This window comes from Acomys minous (assembly GCF_964271855.1).
Source record: "Acomys minous genome assembly, chromosome: 15".
NCBI classification, from domain to species: domain Eukaryota; kingdom Metazoa; phylum Chordata; class Mammalia; order Rodentia; family Muridae; genus Acomys; species Acomys minous.
The window spans coordinates 15929524-15954015 of NC_140497.1; the positions used below are offsets into that span (position 1 = coordinate 15929524).

At 42.3% G+C, this 24492-nt stretch overlaps 1 protein-coding gene across 1 annotated transcript in view; it reads right to left on the minus strand.

Moving 5' to 3' along the window:
- ADAM9 (ADAM metallopeptidase domain 9) overlaps positions 1-24492 on the minus strand; it is a 71389-nt gene that overhangs the window by 42355 nt on the left and 4542 nt on the right. The window contains exons 2-11 of the mRNA XM_084760646.1: positions 19255-19352; positions 17472-17530; positions 16048-16126; positions 11930-12006; positions 10819-11014; positions 9548-9613; positions 7403-7474; positions 6226-6395; positions 5432-5513; positions 4445-4578 (exon numbers count right to left, since the gene is read on the minus strand). Coding sequence (XP_084616772.1) covers positions 4445-4578; positions 5432-5513; positions 6226-6395; positions 7403-7474; positions 9548-9613; positions 10819-11014; positions 11930-12006; positions 16048-16126; positions 17472-17530; positions 19255-19352 — 1033 coding nt within the window. The remainder of the gene's footprint in view (positions 1-4444; positions 4579-5431; positions 5514-6225; positions 6396-7402; positions 7475-9547; positions 9614-10818; positions 11015-11929; positions 12007-16047; positions 16127-17471; positions 17531-19254; positions 19353-24492) is intronic.

The window sequence follows — 24492 nt, forward strand, 5'->3', positions numbered from 1 at the left end:
AGACGTGTCCTGCTCATGGACTGGAAGAGTCACGCTGTGAAAACAGCTACCAAAATCAAGCTACAGATTCAATGTAATCCCAGCCAAAGCTCCAGTGACGGTCTTCACAGAATCAGAAAAATCAGTCTTAACATTCACATCGAAGCTGTGAATGTTAGTCACAGCTTCCTTAGTAAAACATAGTCAAGCATAGTCAAAACATAGTCAAAAGATAGTCAAAGCATCCTTAGTAAAACTAATACTTCTAGAGGAGTTGGCATACTTCACTTCAGGTTACACTGCAGAGCCATCCTAGTAAGGCTGGCAGGGTACTGACACAAAAGCAGAACGGAGGTTAATGCAACAGAGTAGACGCCAGGCACAAGGTCCTCTTTCTACATACACAACATGGCCATCTATCTGTCTTTAGACAAAACACGTCATCTTCAACACATGGTGCTGGGGACACTGAGTTACTATGTGTAGTGGACAGAAACTGAATCCTTATCACTCACCCTGCACAAAACTCAACTCCAAATGAAGAACCTCAGTGTAACACCTGAAATTCAGACGCGACTAGAGGAAAAAGTAAGGAATACAGGCCGGGGGGTGGTGGCACGCACCTTTAATCTCAGCACTTGGGAGGCAGAGGCAGGTGGATCACTGTGTTCAAGGCCAGCCTGGTCTACAAAGTGAGTGCAGGACAGCCAGGGTTACACAGAGAAACCCTGTCTTGAAAAATAAAATAAAATAAAAAATAAAAAGAGTTGGGAATACAGTTTAAGCTATAGCCACAGGTAAAAATGTTCTGAATGGGATCCTAATCATTCATAAAATAAGGTCAATAACTGACAGGTGAGAATTCCTGAAGTTAGACTGTTTCTGTATTCATTTACATTTCCCTAATGGATAAGATTGTTGGACACCTTTTTCTTAGCCATTTTTATTTCCTCTTTTGAAAACTCTGTTTAGATCTATATCCTTTTTCTTAGTTGGGTCACTTGTTTTCTTGACTGTTTTTAATCCTCTATCAGACTTATGGCTGGCAAAGATTCTCTCCTGGCTGGAATACAGACACGCCTTCAATCCCTGGAGACAGAGGCAAGCAGATCAGAGTTCAAGGCCAGCGGGCATGCAGCAAGTTTCAGGTAAAGAAAAGCTTGGGTCCAGGTGTGGTGGTTCACACCTTTAATCCCAGCACTCAGGAGGCAGAGGCTTGCAGACCTCTGGGGTCTCATCTGTGAATGAGGTGAGAGGCAGTGCAGTGGTGTTGAGTTCGTGGCAGTTCAGTTCATGGAATTCAAAGGCAGTTTTTACCAGCAGAGTTTGACTGAGACAGGCTGTAGAACAAGCTAAACACCAACCAGTAAAAAGAAAAGCAGAGAATGAGGAGGAGCCAGAAGACTAGAACAGATTGCTAGAGTCAGTGTGAGGCCAAGCAGAGCAACTCAGTGGGAAACTGAGGGAAGCCAGATTGAATCAGTCAGCTTGGCGAGGAGTTTGTGCCAGAACATCAGTTGAGCTAGCCAGCCAAAGCTCAAAAAGAACTAGAAAGGGTGAGCTTATTCAGCAGGCAGTCTCAGAGCTTCCCGGACTAAGCCTGCCTTAGTTGATGGAGGCAGTAAGCCTCGGAGATGACAAATCAGGAGGATAAAGGTTACTTTAACTATGCTGCCTATGTTTTCTTCTGGCAGTTTCAGTGTTTCAGGTCTCACACTCAGCCAGCAGCCCCACCCAGCTGTGATGTGTCAGTGGCAACAATGACCAACACCAGAGACTATCCCTGGAGGTACAATACTGTTCTATTTTGGCAGTAACCAACAGCCAACTAATTGGACTTCAGGCTTGGGCAAGTGGAAGGAAAGCATCCTTGGTACTATAAACCTATCCAACTCCGTATATACTGTGCAAGGAAGGAAAATTGGTGCCGGCACTATGGAAATCAGTTGAGGGGGTAAAACAACTGAAAACAGAAGTAGTGTGTACCCCAGTTATGCCACTCCTGGGCAAACACACAAAGGACTCCACGTCCTCCTACAGAGATATTTGTACATTAGTGTTTACTGCCGCTTCATTCACAACAGCAAGGAAATCGTCCGCCTAAATGTTCTAAGCAGATAATGAAAATGAGGAACACATAAAGAATGAAATTCAGCTGTGAAGAAACTAAAGTCATGGAAGTTTACAGAAGAACTGATGGAACTAGAAAACGCGTCAAGTGAGGTATCCCAGGCTCAGGAAGACAGAACATCGCTTTCTCTCTCAGATGTGGATTCCAACTTTGAAGTTACAATTGTGTGTTTAACTTGGACTGTCTATAAAGGTCAGAAAGCTAACGGAGACTCCCGAGAAAGAGGGGAGAGGGGTCTTAATGGAAAGATATAGAAGGAGGCGTGTAATAGGAGTAGATATACTGAGAGGCCTAAGCGACGGGGACAGGAGAGAGAAGAAACGAGGAGTGTGTTAACCAAAATTAAGGATGTATGAAAAGCCATGGAAACCCAGTACTTTGTAAGCTAATTTCAAATTATATTTAAAAAGAGATGGTGTACATTTGGTAATGCTATTCCCAGAAGACATAAGTTATCAAACCAAAATCTCAGTGCAGGGAAGACATGGGCTACTTCCCTACAAGCAGCAGGTCCGAAAGGTCCAAGAGGCCCCGCAACCAGACAGGCTCTGACCATTACTCATGGTTGCCCACAAGAACCAGATGGTAAGAACCTACTGAAGACATCACACGTTTTTGGTTGCAGGACACAGAGAAATCGACCTGCAACTGCTCTAAAAACGTCCTCCCTCTGTGAGCTACAGAGCAACCGAAAGTACTGAAGGTCTCACTCAGCTCTGGATACTACATGCTACAAGAGCCAACCTGCCAGATGGGCCCACTAGTGCAACTTGTCATGAAGGCTGTAGGAATCATCACTCATTACTTTCTGGTCGGGTCTGAGACTTGCTGAAGAGAAAGGGATTCATGCCCAACACTATAAACTTGGTCAAAACTTGGTCTACTTCTGGGAAGGTTCATAGGTCACAGGGAAATGTCTTCAGTCATGTTTAAAAACCCATAGATTTGTGTTGCCCTCAACCTTGGTCAGAGGACTCTTCTTGTAGTAGGCAGCACTGAATACAAACTTACTGATTGGTCAAAATGCTGAGAATAGGCGATCATGAGTACAAACCCTGAATGTGGCAACTATGTCAGCCTAACTCTCACCCTGTGGCTGAAAGAACACTGTAGAAGAGGGGAAAGGGAACAACGGAAGAGGAAGAGGAAGAGCCAGGTGTGGTGGCGCACGCCTTTAGTCTCAGCACTCGGGAGGCAGAGGCAGGTGATCGCTGTGAGTTCGAGGCCAGCCTGATCTACAAAGTGAGTCTAGGACAGCCAAGGTTAACACAGAGAGACCCCGTCTCAAAAAATGGGGGGAAAAAAGGAGGAAGAGATGGAGTACTATGAAACAGTCTTCTGGATATGGCGTGGCTATTGCTCTCACGAACTAATAGCAGCTGTGTTGCATGCACAATACAAAAGCCAGTCAGGATTCCAATACAAGAGGAGCAAGAGTTCACAAGGCTTTCGCACCCCTAGCTCAGAAGCTACTGTGAGTAATGGCGTCTAGGGGACGGACAATCACGTTCTTCTAAGGTGAGGCAGTCAGTAGGCTGCTATGCTCCAGAGGCAACACTAGTCGGATTCCATGTATTTTTTTTTAAAGAGGAAAGGGATGATGGCATGAAGCTAGGAGGGAACTGTGTTGGGAGGGAGTGCTTAAAGAGTGAACAGTTATACACACACACACACACACACACACACACACACACACACACACACACACACACACACATCTCAGATGCTTACAGTCCCAGCACTAGGGAGGCAGAACTAGGAGAACGGCTGGTCTGAGCGAGGGTTCATCAGGCAGGTGCTCTCCGAGCCCTTCTGCCTACCCGAAAGCGCACTGACGCTAGCTAGAAGTTTGCTCGTGTTCTCGTATTCTTCTTGTCATTAGCTTCATTGCAGGAGAGTATACTAACAAATGGAACCTGCAAAGCTCTCTGGTATGACTTAATTAAAAAATGCATCTCTCACTGGTATATTTTAGAGAACAACAAACAAGGTTTCCTATTTTAAAAATACAGACATCAGACTTATGAAATGCTGCTCTGGGACCGGAGAGGTGAGGGAGCAGTTAGCAGAACTTGCTCTTCTTCTGGAAGACCCAGATTCAGTTTCCAGCACCTACACGGAGCAGCTCACAACTGTCTGTGACTCCAGCTCCAGGGGATCTGACGCCCTCTTCTGGCCTCCTGGGTTCCTACACACAAGTAATAATTCCCTATAGAGGCATACACACAGTCACACACACACACACACACACACACACACACACACACAGTAAATAAATAGGAGAAATACGGATCTACACAGTCATACTGAGGTAGAAAAGGCTCAGCTACTCACGATGCCCCTGAGTTCATGATGCAGCTCTTGGCTCCACAGAAACACTCTCTCCCGTCATCGTGGTTCATGCCAAGGTTATGTCCCAGCTCGTGAGCAACAATGGATGCGAATGTCTCCACGGTGATCTGCCCAAACTGAAAGGACACAGGAAGGTGCACTAGAAAGGGTTTTCTTGGTCAGGTTACTCTTTCGTCAAAGGCAATGTACCCACTACAAGGCTGACTTTATGGCGACCCAGCAGCATCCCGTGTCAGCCTTTCTGCATTTGTTCACTCATAGGAACCTGGAATGACTCGTGTGCTGATAATCCAGCATCAGCAGATCATGCCCTGGAGCTTATAAGAAAAACAAGCTGAGTTCTTTGAAATGGAGCCTGCTGCATCGTTCATTAAAAAATAATAATAATATCCTGGCTAATTTTGTTGTCGTTTTGACACACCTGGAAAGAGGGGCACTTCAACTGAAGAACTGCCTGGATCAGACATATATTCAATGTATTTCTTTCTATTAACAAATGTCATTGGATCTCAGAGGGCCAAACCCACTGCGGGCAGTCCCACCCCTTAGCAAGTGGTCCTGCATAAGAAAGCTATCCAAACATGAGCCAGAGAACAGGTACACATCACTCCTGTGTAGGTGCCGCTTCAAGCTCCTGCTCTGAGCTCTTGGCCTTACATCCCTAAGTGATGCAAATACATGCCAAATATATTTGTTGAACTGTAAGCCAAGTAAACCCTTTCCTCCCCTAAGTTCATTTTTGTCATGGTGTTTATCACAGAAACATAAAAGAAAACTGGAATAGATAACATATAATAAATATTAAAAACTTGACCTAGTCTCTAGGAAAGAACACAGATGCTATTCTTGCTGTGTCCTTCACGATGTACAAATACTGCTGTAAGGATCTGGGGGAAAAGTGCAGAGTCAGCAAGTGGTGGAGATGGTCCTAAAGCCTATATCCAAAATTGTACATAAGGAACAACATACCACATTAATCCCACCTGCGTGGCTCCGTGAACATACTGTTCCTACAAATGCCATTCCTGCAGTCCCACCAAAGCCTTTCTTCCTAAATGAAAATGCAAAATTATAAAATGTACTTGGAGGAAAGAGAAACTTATTGGTCCTATTTATTTAGGTAATCTTAACCACATTGACAAAACCTATAGACACCGGAAGAAAAGTGACAAAGATAAATAGCATTTTATCTAGTGAGCATGAAGTTAGTATTACAAATATAATCTTTTAAAATTTTTCATACAAATGATGCCTTTATGTACACAAGCCAAGATTGGGTATTTTCTTGGTGTTAATTATCTTCTGGTTAAAAATATTTCTAAAAATGTATTATATTTATTCATTCAACAAATGTTATTGAGAAGAGCAGCACAATAAATATATTCACAAGGGATTTCCTTCAATTTTGTAAAAAGAAATAAGCCCAGAATTTTATACCTAGCTAAGTAGTCAAAGATAGTTACAAAAACCTAAAAAGCAAAACTCAGAGCTCAAATTGAGATGACCTTTAAACTCTATGCTGATTATGTGAAAATGTTTTCAGCAAGAAACCAATTTTTTTCCCTCTCCATATAATCTTTCACAAAAAATAACTGTAAAATATGCTGTAACAAAGCAAGGAAAGCAGAAAGACATGGGGTGAAGACGAGGATGAGTCAGACACAAATGCTTCTACACATAAGAGAATACATCACTGCAACAAAATTAGCCAAAGTCATTGTTCTGATCATTTCACTCATATCGTTTTTTTTAAAGCTACTTACAAAACCAACTGAGCACTGTCATGTCTCCGACGTGGTATGAGAAACTTTTCCCGCCACTGTACGAAGTTGCCCAACACATCGCCAGCACCTCCAATTATATTGATCGGGTTTCTATCTGTCCAAATTTCTAGTCCAACTAGCACGATTCGAATGTTTAACATGATATACATCTAAAGAGAAAACAGAAATATTAAGAATGTAAGAAGAAATGGGGGTGGTGACTAGAACAGGGTGTCAAGTTCACACTGGCCTTGAATTTTCGGTGTTGCTAAGGATGACCTTGAACTCCTGACCTTCTGTTTCGGTCACCGAGTCCTAGGATTATAGATGCATGGTACCACATCCAGTGGAGTATAAATATTTATGAAGGAATGTAACCAATAAAATTAAAAACATAATTCCCTCCCCCAGAACGAAAATCTAAACTTCACCCACAAGGACAAAGAACTAAGATTCAAGCTACGTTTAATTCCCACTATAAAACCTGACAAATACAGGAAGTTAAAAGTTTTAAGTAAATTTCATTATAAAACTTTCCTTATTTGTAGTCTACTTATCACACTGCAGTGATCTGGATCTTGAATGTTGTTACTGGCCCGTGTGATAAAGGGGTTTTTTTTTCCTGTCTCAGAGTGACACTACAGAAAGATGATGGGACATTTAAACTTTGGAGACACACAGCAGCATTATTAAAAATACTATTCTTAGAGTCAGCTGCGGTGGCGCACACCTGTAATCCCAGCACTCAAGGAGGCAGAGGCAGGCGGATCTCTGTTAGTTCGAGGCCAGCCTGGTCTACAAAGTGAGTCCAAGACAGCCAAGGCTACACAGAGAAACCCTATCTCGGAAAAACCAAGGGAAAAAAAAAAACCAAACAAACAAACCACCTATTCTTTCCATTAAGAAAAGCAAAGGTTCTTTAATAAACATCAGAGCCCCTGCCCCACCCTCCCCACCCCAACCCCCACTCCCCATCTACTCTGAGGATAAGACAGATGCTGATATGAACGCTCCTGATCGTTTCAGAGTCTTCCTACATTTGTTTTCCTTTTAAACAATACTTTAAAAGTTACAGAACAAATATTTATCCATCTGATGGCCAGAGCTTAAAAACGACACATTGTGAACTCTGCTCTGAGGCTATGGGAGAGCAGCACGGAGAAGGAAAACAACTTACGCTGTCCAGGTAGTTTGCTAAGCGGATCATCTCTTCTCTCACAGCAGTCTGGTTTCCTCCCATCATGTCATACTGAAAAGATGCAAGAAAAACATGATCACAAAGCAGCGAAACAGGAAAGATGCCTGTAATCCCTACACTGAAAAGTCCAAGGACTTCTTCTGAACCAAAGCCGGGGGCATCTAGACACTTACCAGCATTTCAAATGGATGAGTTTCAGTGTGGTATTCTGAATTAGAAATGTCTCCCGTAGTCTGGGGCATTTGAACACTTGGTCCTCAGACAAAAGCACTATTTGGGGAGGTTGGGAGGTGGGGACTTTCTGGAGGAAGTATGTCACTGGGGACCAGCTTTGTAAGGAAAATCCTTCCCCTCCCGCCACTTCCAGTTGGCTCTCTGTGCTTTGAGCTCCTGGTTGAGATGTGAGCTCTCAGCCCTTAGCTCCAGCCACCATGCCTGCCACCTGCTGCCATGCTGTCCCCACCAACATGGATCTAACCCTCAGAAACCATAAGCCAAAATAAACTCCTTGTTCTGTAAGTTGCCTTAGTCAGGGTGCTTTATCACAGAAACAATGTAATTAATACACTAAGGGACATGCTTAAGTGATAAATAAATAATAATAATAATAAGGCACAATAATACAGAGATGCATTGAAGTCCTAGTTTTCTTCAAATGCATGTAAATTTAGAACAAATTTTCTTCTTAATGTTATTTTTACTGATTTTAATGCAAAGTACTCTGAACGCATAATCCTAAACAAAACACTTAGAAAAAAAGAAAGAAAAACTAGTAGATGTCCTAATTTTTTATTTCTCAGACTAATGACACCAACAATAAACTATTTCTAGCCCCTACTCTAAAGTAACAATGAGAGATTAGTCCAGAGCTCAGAAGTTATATGTGGTTAGAAAAAGAGATATATAGAAATTTGACTATGTTAAACCAAATATTTTATGCGCCCTTCTCTTATAGCTGGCTAAATTAGCATGTCTATTTTAATGTTATTTTAAACAGCCTACTTGCTAACAAAAAGAAAATCTTACAGAGCTTGTGACTTCACTCCATGACAAAGGTCTTAACAACAGAATCTGCGGTTGTATCTGCTCAGCAAGATCCTGCATTTAACAGAGCTTGGTGGAAATGGAGCCACTTTTATCCTGAACCATTTTTCTATATGAACATAACCCGTCTATCTGGAGGGAATAATAGAAAAAAAATACTTTCAGTCTCTACTTGTGCCACTCGTCCAAAACATTCTACACGATTTTCCTGGCGCGGCTGGAGCTAGCTGGGGTCACGCCGGCTCACCTTCCCTTGCGTGGCCTTCTACCAGCAGTGCACCTCTCGCTAACCAGGCCTTCTACCAACCTACATACAATATGGGTGGACTCTTGACACCAGGAAACATGATCTTCAAAATGTTCTCTATGGCTTACAGGAAAAGACCTGCTGATCAAATAGTTCCTATAAATAGTAAAAGTCACCCAGAACATTTCCAATAATCTATATGCTAAATTATTTAGGAGCCACATCAGAAACTGATGCTCCTGTAGTAGCTGAAAAGAAGGCAGCAGAACAAGTAGCTCGGTCTTGAAGAACAAATATAGAAAGTGCCCTGGTGTTGTCCTGTACCCTGAAAACATAAGTGCTTCTTCTAAGGCATGCCAGGACCCAGCCCTGGTCTCTAGAGCGAGGAACACATCCTCTGGAGCATCACAAATTAAAGCAACCTCATGTGGCCGCATCCGACTGTCCCGGTTTATAGCCACAGCCTGTTAAGGAATCTGAGAAGCTCTCAAGACCTGAGTGACTGGGTGCCAAATACAGCCTAAGACCGCCAGTACAAAGAACAGGGGTACGCTGCGCCATTCAGGGGTACAGAAGAAGCTAAGGGGGCTCCAGCGCACACCCGTGATTCCAGCACTCAGGAGACTCGGGAAGATTAGGAGCTCAAGACACAGCAGGACCCTGTCAATCAACCAATCAACCAACTGATCAATCAACCAATAAATATGCTATTTTTGTTTTGAAATTATCCCTTAAGTCAAGGTAACTATTTACCATGTTTTGTATTTCCTTCATAAGTTACTTCTCAACTGCTTTTTCATGAAAAGGGAAAAAAGCAAGTCAGCAATTCCTACCCTTTCCTTGTCTACAACGATGAACAGCTCCACGTAGCGGGTCTGCGGGAGCACAGCTCTTCTTCTCTGTAAAAACACAAGCGCCGGGAGAGCAGAAGTTTGTTAGGGGACCAGACACCTTCTGTTTGCGTAATGATCAGACCTAATCTACTCATTGATTTCACATCTGTAAAACATTATAAGTTGTTTCACTTAGGATACCTATGTCAACAAAACAAAAAGTGTTAGCTGTTATTTGTATTATCAAGAGAAGAGCTGTAAAGATAAAATCAGTTATCCATGTGTTTGAAGCAGTAGAATTGCTGGGGTTTTTTAAAACTAAAACACATAGACATACATCTTTTAATGGAAACTTGACTACAATGCTAATACAGAAAGAAAGACACCTGCTGAAACCCAAGAGAAAAGAATGGAGCAGGGTCACTGGTGTGAAAGCATGGCCTAGTTATCTCCTTTTTATAGAAATACATACAAAACAGGTTGAGCAAACACTTAACTGCTCAGTTAAAGAGTGTGGGCCAGGAAAGGTGATTAAGTAATGTCATGGTCAGGTGTCAGCTGATTTAAAATATGCCTTACGCCAGCCAGCACACGCCTCTTAATCTCAAAAAAAAACAAAACTGCCTCATCCAGCACGGGGCACCGTGTCACTCGTAGAGGAGGAGCCCTGTAGCTGGGTGAAGCTGACCCTGGAAACCTTAGCTGCCTAAGAGCCCCACACCCTGAGCTCTCCAGGTCACCCTTCTCAAGAAGCCTCAAAAGCAGGGCCCTGGGTGTCCTTGAATGCTATCCAAAGTATAATTTTCTTTTTTTCTTTCTCTTTTGTTTGTTTGTTTCTCAAGACAAGGTTTCTCTGTATAGCCTTGGCTGCTACTCACTTTGTAGACCAGGCTAGCCTCAAACTCACAGTGATCCACCTGCCTCTGCCTCTCCTAGAGCAAGGTATAATTATCTTAAATCCAACTATCTACCTCTCTCCCCCCCTCCACGCCACCTTCTCTCCTTCCCTCCCTCAGCCCTCTCTTTCCCCAACCTAGAGCTTGAAGCATCTAAGTATAGCGGCCCCTGCTGTCTGAGCCAGAGGGCAATGTCTACACAGAGACACCTAATAGGATTTCACTGCTTCAGATTCGAGCGCTCCTCCTGGTATGCAGAACCACATGATGCTCCCCTTCTCGTAGCCTGGTTCTGATGAATACCTGGCATGGAGCTGGGGAAAGACAGCAATCCCCGAGTTAGTGCCTGAGCCCCGAGAATGCTATGCTCCTTACCCGCAGCAGCTGAGTCACACTCGGATGCTCTTCCTCCTCACCCTCTGTGGCTCCACTCTCTGCATCCCTGTTAGAAACTCCACATCTCAGCGGTTCTTGGTGCACATCATCCATGGGGTAAAAGATGTGCTCAAAGCGAGAGCTATTGTGCAGAGGTTCAATCCCAAAGCTAGTGTTCTCGAAATGCAGCAATCCTCTAGACAGTGCGTGACACAAACCATTGTCAAGATACACGAGAAGGATCAGAAACTCAACCTAAGTCCTAGTTTCTAAGAAAGAAGCTATAGCTCACGAGAAAGAAAAGCACACAGGCTTTAGCGTCCAGCCAACATGAATGTCAACTTTGACCCTCCACTTACTTAGGTCCAACATGAGCAGTTGACAAGGAAGGCAGGCACCTAGTACCCAGCACCAGGATTTTACCCCACAATATGTTTTCTGCTAGCCCAGAGACTCTCAGCAGGCCATTTACCCTTTGCCTTGGTATACAATCTACATAGAATCGTTCTCATTACGTTATTTAATGCGCATAAGATACTGAGACTACGGCCTGGCACATAGCAACCATTTAGTAAGAGCTGTTTCTCAAGTGAGGACAATGGGAGACATCATTTATAGCTGATTTGAGATGAAACGTAGTATCTATTAGTTCAATAGATTGTGCAATCAACAAACCAGGACAGTTGCTACAGCCTACAACATCACTATAACTTCAACTGGCATGTGACAAGGACTTCTCTAAACCTTGTTTGCTTATCTGAATATGACAATAATAAAACCTTTTTCTGTCACTGTGAGATTTGCATGAAATAATACAGAAGATAATTTTACAAAGTGCTATAGGAATTTAAAATGCATTTTGTTTCAAAGAGCAAATTTTCTGTAATCTCAAAAAAAAAGAAAAGAAAAAAGAAATCCTATTGAGCATTACAAATGAGCAATTACTAAGATTTTTCTAAACAAATATTCCAAGAATATCTGAAGCCTAGGTGGAAAGATCTTTAGTAATCTCAGAGCAGAATTCAACTTTGTTAAGCACCAAATGATTCAACTTGGAATGCAGAGGAGAGGTAAAGGCAGAAAGTCAGAAAGAAAACAGGTAATACCTCACCTGAGTCCGAAGCAGGCGCTGACGGCAACCGCTGAATTGTGCACGCCCTCCACGTGGCCTCGATAGTGACAGTGACTCTAAAGGGGAAATGCACACGCTCTTCAACTACTGCTGCGCTGCTCAAAGCCATCACGAAGACACTGCAAAGCTAACCAAATTCCTGGGCTTGATAACCTGGGAAATACCACTGCCGTGCTCCGAGCTATCTGAAGACAGTCTGCTACCACCCAACAAGTACACAAACGCCAGGCAAGTTCCAAAGGTATCAGCTACAAACAGTCCCGCCCGCAGACCTTTCAAGCCAGAAACAGTGGCGTCTAACATCTGAAGTTACAGCCCAGAAAAGTCAACAGACAGTTGCTGTGTAAGGACCTTGGTGAGGGCTGAGAAGGCCCCACAGGGAGGAGGCCATTCTGCATAGGAGATGGCTGTCACATCTGCTAGGTTTCTTTTCCCCCAAAGGCACATTAGCTATACGAACATATATTTAGCCACCTCATAAAGTTTAAGTACCTTTTCCCTTAATCTGGGGCAAGAAATTAAGTAGCTAGAAATGCAAAAATCAGTGTCACTCAACAACAGCAAACTCCTGAGTACCATGAAAAGTTATCACTTGTAAGTAAGACAGCCCCAAAGCATATTAGAAAAGTCACAGCACAGGAATCCCTACTCTACCAGACATGACAATGCATACCAGGCCTGGTGAGTAAATAGGATGGCACCTGGCACTGACATCCGGGCCAACAAGCAAGTCTCTCAACAGACCAAAGTACTTATAGGGCTTCACCTCCAAGTGTATCTGAGCACACGGGGCCAAGATGCACTTTTAATAATAAATCCACTGAACAACACATGGAGAAGAGTAAAATTCGTATCATATATAGACAAATTCTCATGCATCAAAAAATCAAAATATAGAAACCAAAAGCATATAAAATGTTGAAGAAATGTGAATAAATGGATGAAGAGGAAAAACTTCCTGTTTATTATTCAAAACATAGACACACCACATATGGTGGTACAGCACAGTAATCCCTCAGGAGGCGGGAGGAACTAGAGGTCACGCCAACCTGGGCTACACAGTTAGACTCTGTAATAATAATAAAAAGAAGACTAGGTGCAATGACAGAAAAAAAACTAAAAACCTTTACTACATTAAAAAAAAAGTAAGCTTCTATATGAAAAGATAGAAATATAAGGCCCTCAAAAATGGCCAGAAGGAAATATTTGTAAGTTACATAACAAAGGGTCACTCTCCGTTCATATAAAGAGCTCTTAAATCAGCGGTTCTCAGCCTGTGGGTTGCCACCCCTTACGGGGTCAAACAACCCTTTTACACGGGTCATGTATCAGATAATCTGCATGGCAGGTATTTACAGTACTATTCATAACAGCAATTATGAAGTAGCAATGAAATAATTTTAGGTTGAGTCACCACAACCTGGGGAGCTGTATTAAAGGGTCACAGCATTGGGAATGTTGAGGACCACTGCCTCAAATACTAAGTAGAAAACTGGACAAAGGACAGAAGGTATACAGATGCTCATCCGTGCATGGAAACAAAGACTCCCCGAATCTACCCCAATACCCATAGAGAGAACACCATCACATGATGACCGCCATAGTAACAACTGATGTGGAGCAAATGCTGAATACTGGAACTGGTGAACAAAAATCTGAGTGTGGAGGGATTGACATAACTTGTCAGGTAAACTGTACAGGTAAAAATAGTAACTGTTTTCAGCAGGAACTTTCCAGAGGAGAAACCCGGAGGCAAATCCTTAACCAATTACTGACCCTGTTAACAATTAAGCAGCAGGACTCTGGGTGGAATATGTCACTGATAAGACACACTGCGGACCAGCAAAGCTGGCCAGGACCAACAGGTGACCCTGGAGTCTACAACCTGATGACATCTGTTTAATAACTTGCCTTTATGAAGGATTTCCACAGCACTCAATTTAGTTCTGCTATAGTTACCCTATCTATGGCCAGATCTGCCAAGACCCAATACCTTCAGGATTACCAAAATCTCATTAGCTGGAGATGCACGCGATGAAAACCTGCTGTCTGTCAACACACTTAGGCAGACTCTTGTCACAAACCCTCGCTCTGTTCCGTCCCACAGAGGAACATTAACAAACTGTCATCTGTCCCAAGGCCAAGCGGACTTTGTCCCAGGTCACTGCGTGCTCCCCAAGACTGTACAGTTCTCCCAAACATTGTTTCCCGCTCCATGGTGTTCCCGGGCTCTCCCACTCCTAGAGAATGCAGGGTATGCAAGCTTCCAGAGCACGTGAGCTAGCTGTAACCACAGGGATTTCCTTCCCTACTGTGGTCTTCCCCCTTTCATGTGTTAATAAATCTGTATTTGTTTTCTCCTGTTTAATCTCTGTCAGTTCATTCCAGCAAACTTTCAAAGAACGGAAAGTTTCTCTTCATTAGCATAGTTCTCGAAAACTCAACAAATCATACTTGTAAGTTTACAGAAATGATAAACTGCAAGGCTACTGGAAAGAAACGCCTGGTGTGCACCACATGAAAGCACACCAACTGAGGGAGCCCAGCCCAGAAAACAGCTTTATAAACTGCTTAATCTTAAGAAGTAGAATCTAGAGGAAAACATTTAAAGTTTGTAACTGTACATGTTAATTAATTGCATATTGTGGACACTGGCATGTCATTATGTTACGGGACAATCTAGCCACATGCAAAGAAATTGGGGTATCAAAGTTTTACTTTGTATTTCAAATCAATAGAAACACTTTTATTTACCTGAACAATATAAAATAACCAAGAAATAATTGAAATACTCCATGTTCATACCTGACATTTCAAACATCTATCAAAATACTACCATCCTATGAAACTTAAATCATTTTAGTTTCTTTACAATTAAAATCTATTGCTGCAATCTTAAGCACATAGTATTTCAGTAATAAATAGTTATATTTATTTATAAATTGCCAGACTATTCTTATAAACACTCCTCAAGTATTAATTTATCAAACATTCTAGTAACTCCAGGACGTCATAACTGCTATCCCCATGTTAAAGTGAAGACATCAAAGTACAAACAGGTCGATACAACTTCACCAAACAATAAACACAGAGCCAGAATCCAAGCTTAAACAGTTCCTGTATGGGAATGGAATTCTATAAAAAATAAGAGCTCCAGGGGCATCGACTGCGGTCTCGGGCTTGTTACCATAGCAATCTCTGGATGGATGAAAAGATAGGTTATCTTCTATCTGGTATATTTAATCTGTAAATTTGATCTCTTCTACAAGCTTCCTATTAAACAATGTGCACATATTTACTAAGATAAAGGAAGCAGATAGTGGACTTGAAATAGACAGGGTAAAGTCAGCATTTCCTTATGTTTTTGTATAGTGCACACTAAAGACTTAGCTTCCTGTTCATTTGAAGAATGCCCACAAAGTGCATTACTGACAGACATAATCCCAGCGAGGAAGGCAGCGCAAAGTTCAAGTGAAATAACACAGTCAATGGGAATAAAGACTACTCATTAAAACTACTGCAAAAGGAGAAAAATGTACAAGGCCAAATGGCTAACATTCCTCCTCCTGAGCAAAACTAGAAACGCTTTTGCTCCAAGAAGAAAAGACACTACAAGGCCAAGCTTGGCGTCTGCCGAGAATCCAGTGCAGCTCGGTCCCGAGAGTGTTGTGTTGCCTGATTCAGAGAGGACCACACCTCTTCAGGAATGTCAGAAAGGAAAAAAAAAAGTCAAAACATCAGAATACATGACAACAAGCAAATGTGATTTTGTTGGATGTGAAAAATGAATATTACTATTTTACATATTAATATTAAGATTAATATTTTACCAAAACAGTAAAACTTTCCATCTTTGAAACCTCATTTTCCCCCTCACATTAAGAACTGTCGTTAGAGAGACTTTTCAACACAGATCGTAGCTACTCAGCACAGGAGAGCTGTCCAGTCCAGATCAGCCTCCTCCAGCGCCATCATGTAAGGATGTGGAAGGTGTCCTGTAGGGCTGGCAACAGGACAGTCGGCCTGGGCACCTGACAGGAACACAATTTAGATACCAGTCTTAAATTCTGCAAAGTATCAAGAAGAAAATAAAGTACCTGTACATTGGGATGGCCAGAGAGCAGGGAGCCTTGCTCATCGTAGGTGTAAACTACAAAATCGTTAGGTAAAAGGTCTCTAGAAGAGGAATAAAACAAACCATTTAAATATATCAAGTATAAATATATCAAGTATATATTAGGGCGCAGCTCATAAAACATTATTCCCAGAAGCGAGGGGTAGAAATTATACTTTAAAAACTTTTTACCTGATCCATTTTTTACAAGCGTGACTGTAAAAATAAAAGCTAATAAACAGACTTGAGCCTGAAACACTAGCTGTGTAATGTAAAGCTAAAATTTGCCCTCTTGACATAAAATGCCAACTGGTAACAAAAGTAGTCTTAAATTTTTATACTATAACTCACAAGAAGAAAACAAATCAGGCTGTTTGAAACTGTCACGTGTACAAGAAAAGTAAGTATTTTATATTCTTTCTACAAAGTACTGCGTAAACAAGAAACATTCACTGCTTTAACCTACTTATGAGGACAAATGTCTGCTGTTGACTGTTAAAGAAAATGCTTCCTCCTCGTGCTGAGGGAACAGTGTGTAAACCAGGGCAAAGCAAGGTTCTCTCACACTGATCACAGTAGCTCGGAGGTGATCTCCAGGCCTTGTGGAAGACAGGGATGCAGGATGGATTGTGCCCAAGACCAACTCTCCCTCTGCTCAGAGATGGATAAACCAATGGCTTCCACCCAGTTTCATTGGTCACCCTGACTGACTTTAGCTATGTGACAATGTGGCACAGAAAGCCCCTGGTGAAATTGTGCCTCTGTTCCCTTGAATACAGGAAGGCTTTGGTGGCAAATCTGAAGGCAAAGCAGTCCTGTGACTAAGAAAAGACCCTGGAGTACTTGAACCTTTGCAACCCCTGAGTTTTCTTTGTCCCTGAGTCACTGTGTCTTTGTAAGGTCTTTTCTGAGAGAAGCTTACAGAATTGAGTCTTTCCATAAGCTGACCCATTGGGGCACTAGCAACTATGCATAGATATACATACACCCTACACACACACACACACACACACACACACACACACACACACCTCACATCCTTTACACACTCACACACACCCCATACCCTTTACACACTCACACATACCCTTCACACACACACACACACACACACACACTCACTCACACACCCTTCACTCTCCCTAAAGGTGACTTTGAAAAGAATTAAGCTATAGGTGCTTGGCTCCCGTCTGCACATCCCTCTTAGCAGTCAGAGCATGCCAGGCCCAGCACAAACTCTTGTGCACGTCTGCTGCAGGCCCACCACTGTGCAGCATGGTCAGCAAGAACTAAATCTGCTGATTCTGCGGCTCACAGTCTACTAATCAACATCAACCTAGAAAAAAAATCAATATACTATTGAGGAAAAAGCATAATTAAAAAGGCAAAATAAATGAAATCCCTTACATGTTTCTTTCCAAGTGAATAATATGCTGTTTTCCTTGAGCCTGGATGACGTAAGACACCTGAATACATAAAGAAGGGAAAAATCAATAATAAAATACCATGTTGTAACTTACTTTCCAGCACATCAAAATAAGCAAGAAAGTTTATCCTGAATTAAAACAACTTGGCACTGACTGTAGCTGTTTATAGACAGTATTCCTAAGTAATATTTATTCTATCCATCTGTGTCCCTTTTTAATACCTGATCACGGGTAATTGCCTACTCTTTTTAAATTTGTTTTAGATTTATTTTATTTTGCATGGCTCTCCCCAAACACCACGGCCAACAGAGTGTTAATATTCAAGAGGCAAAAACAAAATTCAGTTCAACTGACTCCATAGGCAGTGTTGGTTCAAACTTCCACTCCGACACCCAATAGTTTATTTCAGGCATGTTTCAGGACAGCACAGTTTCCTGGTGAGAATTAGCTCAGTCCCGCGCACACAATAAAGCTTAAGACATGACTACATCAAAATTCCTTATAAAGTGAAGTGCATGTGACGTCTTCCAGGAAGACAGGTTCTATAGATAGGACACATGTGTTACCTTAAGGGCCTATGGGAGGCTCTGGTATGGTGTCGTCATACAGAGAGCCAGGGTCCCCAGACTACAGTACCTTCCCTCCCAGCTATCTCTGCCACTGAGGAGACAAGCCTGCATGTCTAACAGTCATGGCTTCCCTACTGCTTATCTATGAGCACAAGGACTTCTGTGCCTCCTACATTAGTTTACATACATGCGAGTTTTGCCTGTATGTATGTATACGTACCGTGTGTGTGTGTGTGTGTGTGTGTGTGTGTGTGTGTGTGTGTGTTGCCCTTAGGATTCAGAACAGCTCATGTACAAATGGACCAACAGCTACATGGTTACCCCTGAACAACTGAAGACCTTTTCCTCCAATACAAAAATAGCACTCAAGTTCCTTATATTTAGGCAACTTATCTTATTTTTAGAATGGGCATATAAGGTATTTGATATTAAAACTCAATTTTGAGTAAATATTCCCAAGCACGGTATTTGACACACTATACTCAAATATTCTATCACAAATTAAGTAAAGCTTACTCTCATTGTCACCCTGAAGCACTGAGGCCACCGCAGGGCGGCAGCCAGAGTCTCAACTCAGCTACAGAATTCTACTTATTTCATTCTGTTGTGTTTTGAATTGGTCATTTTGACCTTAAGAATAAAGACACTAGCCGGGCATGGTGGCGCATTCGGGAAGCAGAGGCAGGCGGATCACTGTGAGTTCAAGGCTAGCCTGGTTTACAAAGCAAGTCTAGGACAGCCAAAATAACATAAAGAAACCCTGTCTCAAAAGATAGATAGATAGATAGATAGATAGATAGATAGATAGATAGATAGATAGATACTAAAACTCACTGTGCTATTTTTTTAAAGATTTATTTATTTACTATTATGTATACAGTGCTCTGCCTGCATGAACACCTGCAGGCCAGAAAAGGGCACCAGATCACATTATAGATGTTATGACCCACCATGCGGTTGCTAGGAATCGAACTCAGGACCTCTAGAAGAGCAGCCAGGGCTCTTAACCTCTGAGCCACCTCTCCAGCCCCACCGTGCTATTTTTTACAAGAATAATGTCCACTGGATACCAACACCATATGATAATGCACTAATAACTACTTAATCCCTAAACCAGCCACTGGCAGATATCACCTCTCATTAAGAACAGGCCTGGAATTTCATTACAGTCATGGTTCTCAAGAGATAACATACCTGCTCTGAATTGGGCCTCAGAGCTTCTCTTCTTTCTCTAGTTAATCTCCAAGGAGTTATAATTTCATAAGAAGAAAGATGTGCCGTCTGTTGAAGGTCTGCAGCAAAAAGAACAACAAATATAAACGAAGTGAGCCTACACGGTACCAAAATACTGGAAATGAAAACTGAGCATTCTGCTGGGCATAACGGGTAACATTTTTAATCCCAGCACACTTGGGAGGCAGAGGCAGGAGGATTTCTGTGAGTTCCAGGCCAGCCTGGTCCACATAGTGACTTCCAGAACTACATAATGAGACCCCCGTCTTTAAAAAAAACAAAAACAAAAGACTTTAAGTATTCAAATCACTGAAAAATAAATCACCTGACGCTCATGTGATTTTTTTTTAATTTTATATTAGTATTGTATTTTATAGTATTTTGCCTGCATACATGTCTGTGAATCATTTGCATGAATGGTACCCACAGAGGTCACAGAGGTCAGACAAGGATGTCAGGTCCACTGGAAGCAGAGCTACAGACAGTTGTGAACCACCATATGGGTGTTGGAAATCGAATCTGGGTCCTCTAGAACAGCAGCCAGTGCTCTTACCCAATGAGCCAAGTCACCAGCGCCTCATATGATTTTTATATACAATCTTAGGTAAGGCTGAGGGTGAAAATACTTCCTAAAAGAAAAATGCCAGTCTGTATCCGAACAGAGAGAGAAACAGAGAGTATGTGACAATTATTTTCAAACATTTTGTATCTGCATGCTCTAGCTGCTTTTTTTTTTTTAAATAAATCTTTTTATTTTAAAACCTTAGACCAGGAGACTGAGTACGAGGGCGTGCCGTGCTAGAGCTCAGCAGCATGTGCTCCTCTCTTCCTCCATCCTACGCATCCTGAAGCACACCCAAAGAGTGTGCTAAACGCTGGGTGGAGTTGACGAGAAGGAGATATTTTTACTATCTAATGGGTCAACTCTAATATATACTAACAAGTACCATCTGTCTCCCGTGACGTAACTACACCAGGGGTTCCGCAGAAGAAAATTTTACATACAAACTATTAACAGTTAATAACTGTAGTCATGCACCCTGAGATCCTAAAGCTGTCAGTAAAACTGAGTACCACCAGAACTGGAAGACGGGGCGAGACATGGTAGTACTCTAATCTCAGCACTTGGGAGGCAGGGACAGGCAGATCTCTGGGAGTTCAAGGCCAGCCATTGAGACATAGTAAGCTATAGCAAGACCCTATCTTTAAAAAAAAAAAAAAAAAAGTACAAACTGAACAATAAGCCATGTTGGAGTTGGATATAGTCCCTCAATAAGCCCAACACAAAACAGCTTTCTCTCCTAGTATCATTACTTTTGTTGTTGTTTTGTTTTGTTTTGTTTAGACAGGGTTTCTCTGTATAACCTTGGCTGTCCTGGGCTTGCCACCACACCCAGCAATAATTCTTTTTTGTTGCTGTCTCTACGGTCCTTGGTTGCTTTTGAATAATCTCACCATTACTCAAGATGACCTTGGGCTCATGACTCTCCCACCCTCTGTCTTCCACGTGTCCTGATTTCAGGAGCTCCCAGCCACACCGCAAGCTCAGTGAGGCCTTCCTTCTGTGACCATCTAAGCAGCTTTAGGGCTGAATGCTGAAGAAGGAGCTCAGGTGCCATGTTCTACTAAGCCACAAAAAGGGAAATTGGGAGTTTCTTACATTGAAAAAGCCTTGTGCCAGGCATGGTGGCGCACGCCTTTAATCCCAGCACTTGGGAGGCAGAGGCAGGTGGATCTCTGTGAGTTCGAGGCCAGCCTGGTCTACAGAGCAAGTCCAGGACAGCTAAGGCTACACACAGAGAAACCCTGTCTCGCAAAACAAAACAAACAAGCCTTGTAACCAAATGCAACAGACGGGACTGTTTGGACCCCTGTTCAAATGAATCAATTGAGAAAACTGAGCTAACCTGGGAAATGTAGACTCTGGGTAAATGTCTGACGAGCAATTATTATTATTTTATATTAGTACAGTGTAAGGCTTTGTGAGTTAGTGGGTCATGCTGAGTGTCCAGTGATAAGCTGTATAGATGTGTGATAACGGTACAGTGGACTTAGGAACAAAGGACACATACAGCGAGACTAACCCTGGATAACGCGTGCACAGGGGCTCATAACTTCTCTCTATCCTTATGTATGCTTAAAAACTGCTACCATAATATAACTAAGTGGTTACCTATGGATAAATAAAAAAAAAAAAACTAAAACTTTTTCTACGTATAATTCTAATTACAAAATACCACACTTGGGCTGGAAGGTGGTCCAGCTGGTGAAGATTTGCTGGCCAGCCGGCCAGGCTGAACTGATTCCTGGGACCCACATGACAGAAGGAGAGAACTGAGTCCCATCGGTCACACCCTGGCCTCCCCCGACCACACGCAAATACATGTAATTTGAAACGGAATGCTCTAGTTACATATGGCAAACTGTGACTCTAAAAACGTCATAAACATACAAATAGCATAAATTATGAGCCAACCCGTTGGACCCATGTTCCGCATCCCGCAGAGCCAAGAAGCGGTTAGCAGTGTACTTCCTACTGTGTGTGTCTGCGTTGTTTGAGCTATGCTACCTTTAGAGTTAAAAGAGCAGTGTTTCTTTTGTAAAACTAATGACTACCTGGCCCATGCTGTGCCTGATTGTCCGGCATCATCGCTGTCTTTCATCATTTCTAACTAGTTTGCCAGGTGCGAGAGACCAACCCTGGGAGTCACAGGGGCCAAGGCAAGGCTCTGCCAGTGAGCGGTCTTCACTACCTCACCTCTGCCCTCTTCACCTAGGCCCCACACACCCCCATTCTCCGAGGCCGCCTCACTCCCTCAGCTTTCCCACACACGGGTTCGGATGAGGTGCTGCATCTAACGTTTCTAAGTTGTCACTGTATTAAAAAACTGTAGCTCAGGCTTTCAAAGACACCAACAGGAAAACATAACATTTAATATAAACTGACAGTTTTCCAACTCTTCTCCATAAATCTCTTACATATTTTAACCACAATCAACTACCATCCAGATACTTTGTCAACTGGGAATCATGTCATTAAATAAATAAATAAATAAATAAATAAATAAATAAATCCTTTTGATACACAATTTACTGGGCAGAAATAATTCCCATAATCCTAAATGAACAGTTTGGAAGCTATTTCTTCACCTAAAATAAGCTTTCCAATGGCCTCCAGTCTTCTTGAATTCCTAAAATATAGGTTTAAACAGAATCTGAAAAGCCCCCTCCTACATCAGTAACCTACTTGTCCCACTGCTACAACAGTCACTCTGGGCATGTGGCAAGATAAACACAATAAATCCTGTGTGATCAAAAGTAAACCATAGCCAGGCATGGTGGCGCACGCCTTTAATCCCAGCACTCGGGAGGCAGAGGCAGGTGGATCACTGTGAGTTCGAGGCCAGCCTGGTCTACAAAGGGAGTCCAGGACAGTGAAGGCTACACAGAGAAACCCTGTCTTGGGGAAAAAAAAAAAAAGTAAATCATATCCCAGAAATATGTCAAGAAGTTGGGGGAATAGGATGGTAGGGGTGAATATGGGAGGAGCTGAAGGGGCACAAGTTCAAGGTCAGCCTCAGCCACAAAGCAAGTCTGAAGCCAGCTTGAGCTAGAGGCTGTATCTTTAAAAAAACATATAAAAATAAAAATGCAACTTCCTGATGTGACTCATTATTTCAAGGGAAAAGTCTTCAGTAACTCACTCCAGACAAGAACACATAGGTCAGTGTTACAGGAAGGGCTACACCACTTCACAAAGGGGGAAAAAAATGAAACACTTCAAAAAGACAAAATGTAAAGTTCTAATGGTCAGGCAGATATTTGGAGAGCTCGTGAGCCAAAGCAGGACATGTGACTGTATAAGGTCATATGCCTGCTGTTAGGCCAGGAAAAGAAACTAAGTGTTCTGCCTTCTAGGGAACCTTTTACCTTGATGGCTGCAGGGGATAAGAACTGGATACAAGGCAGGGCATAGTGATGCTCTCCATTAATCCCAGCACTCAGGAAGCAGAGGCAGGAGGAGCTCTGAGAGTTCAAGGTCAGCCTGGTCTACATAGAGGTTCCAGCACAGGCAAGGCTCCACAGTGAGAGAGAGAGAGAGAATGCTCACTGGTTACCACTTTAAAAGACTTTTCCTGTGTTTTGTAAACAAATGGCACAATCAGCTGTGGTTTTTAGTTTCTTTTTAAGGTTTCAAAATTATAGCACCCTCGAAGAATGAACCCTCTGCATCTAGAAATTGACACTGACATTCAAAAACCCAAGGATCCACCTTCCGAATCAAACTGAAGAGCAAAAAGCCATGTACAAAGACTCCGAAAGTCATTCCAACACAATACGCACTAACTACACAAGAATCCTCAGTCCTTTTTATTTTTATGTTTCCAAAATTCCTTTCTTATCTCTGGGTTTTTTCTCCCCCCTCCCCTTATCTACTGTTCATACCCTGCATGGATTTCTCTCTAATTCATGCTTCCTGTGGGAACCAAAACACCATTTCTCTCATTTTGCTATAAAGGAAATGCATTTAGCCTTCATAACAGTGACCCTGTGGACTGGAAAATCCTTCGTTGTGGGTCATCCTGTGCACTGCGGCGTCCCTGGCTTCTATTCTCCAAACGTCAGCAATGTTAGTGCTGACAATTGAACTGTCCTAAATGTCTACAGGTGTCGTATGCCAATGCCTCCAATTTAAAAAAAAAAAAAATCAACCTTCTTGGGTTTTTTTGGTTTTTTTCTTCTTCTATTTGATGGGGGGGGGGGGGAGGATGGTCACAATGGTGAGGTGGACCTGGGAGGACTGGGAAGTATATGATGTAAAATTCCCAAATAATCAATTTAAAATGTTATGTTTGGGAAGAAAAAAAATAAAACCAAAACACTGGGAATGCGAGGTATGGTGGTTTACACCTTTAATCCCAGCACTCAGGAGGCAGAAAGAGAGGAATCTCTGTGAGTTCAAGGCCAGCCTGGTCTATATAGCAAATTCCAGGACAGCCAAGGGGACACAGTCAAAGACAGTCTCAAAAGTTTTTTTAATTAAAATTAAAACACTAAATACCAGTAAAATGATACAGTTCACAATGAAAGTAAAAATCTTAAGAAACTGTGGGACATACGAACTTGGATATCAACCTGACAGAATAAGCATACCGTTAGAAACAAGGACACTAAAGGGACGTGAACTGAAGAAAAATC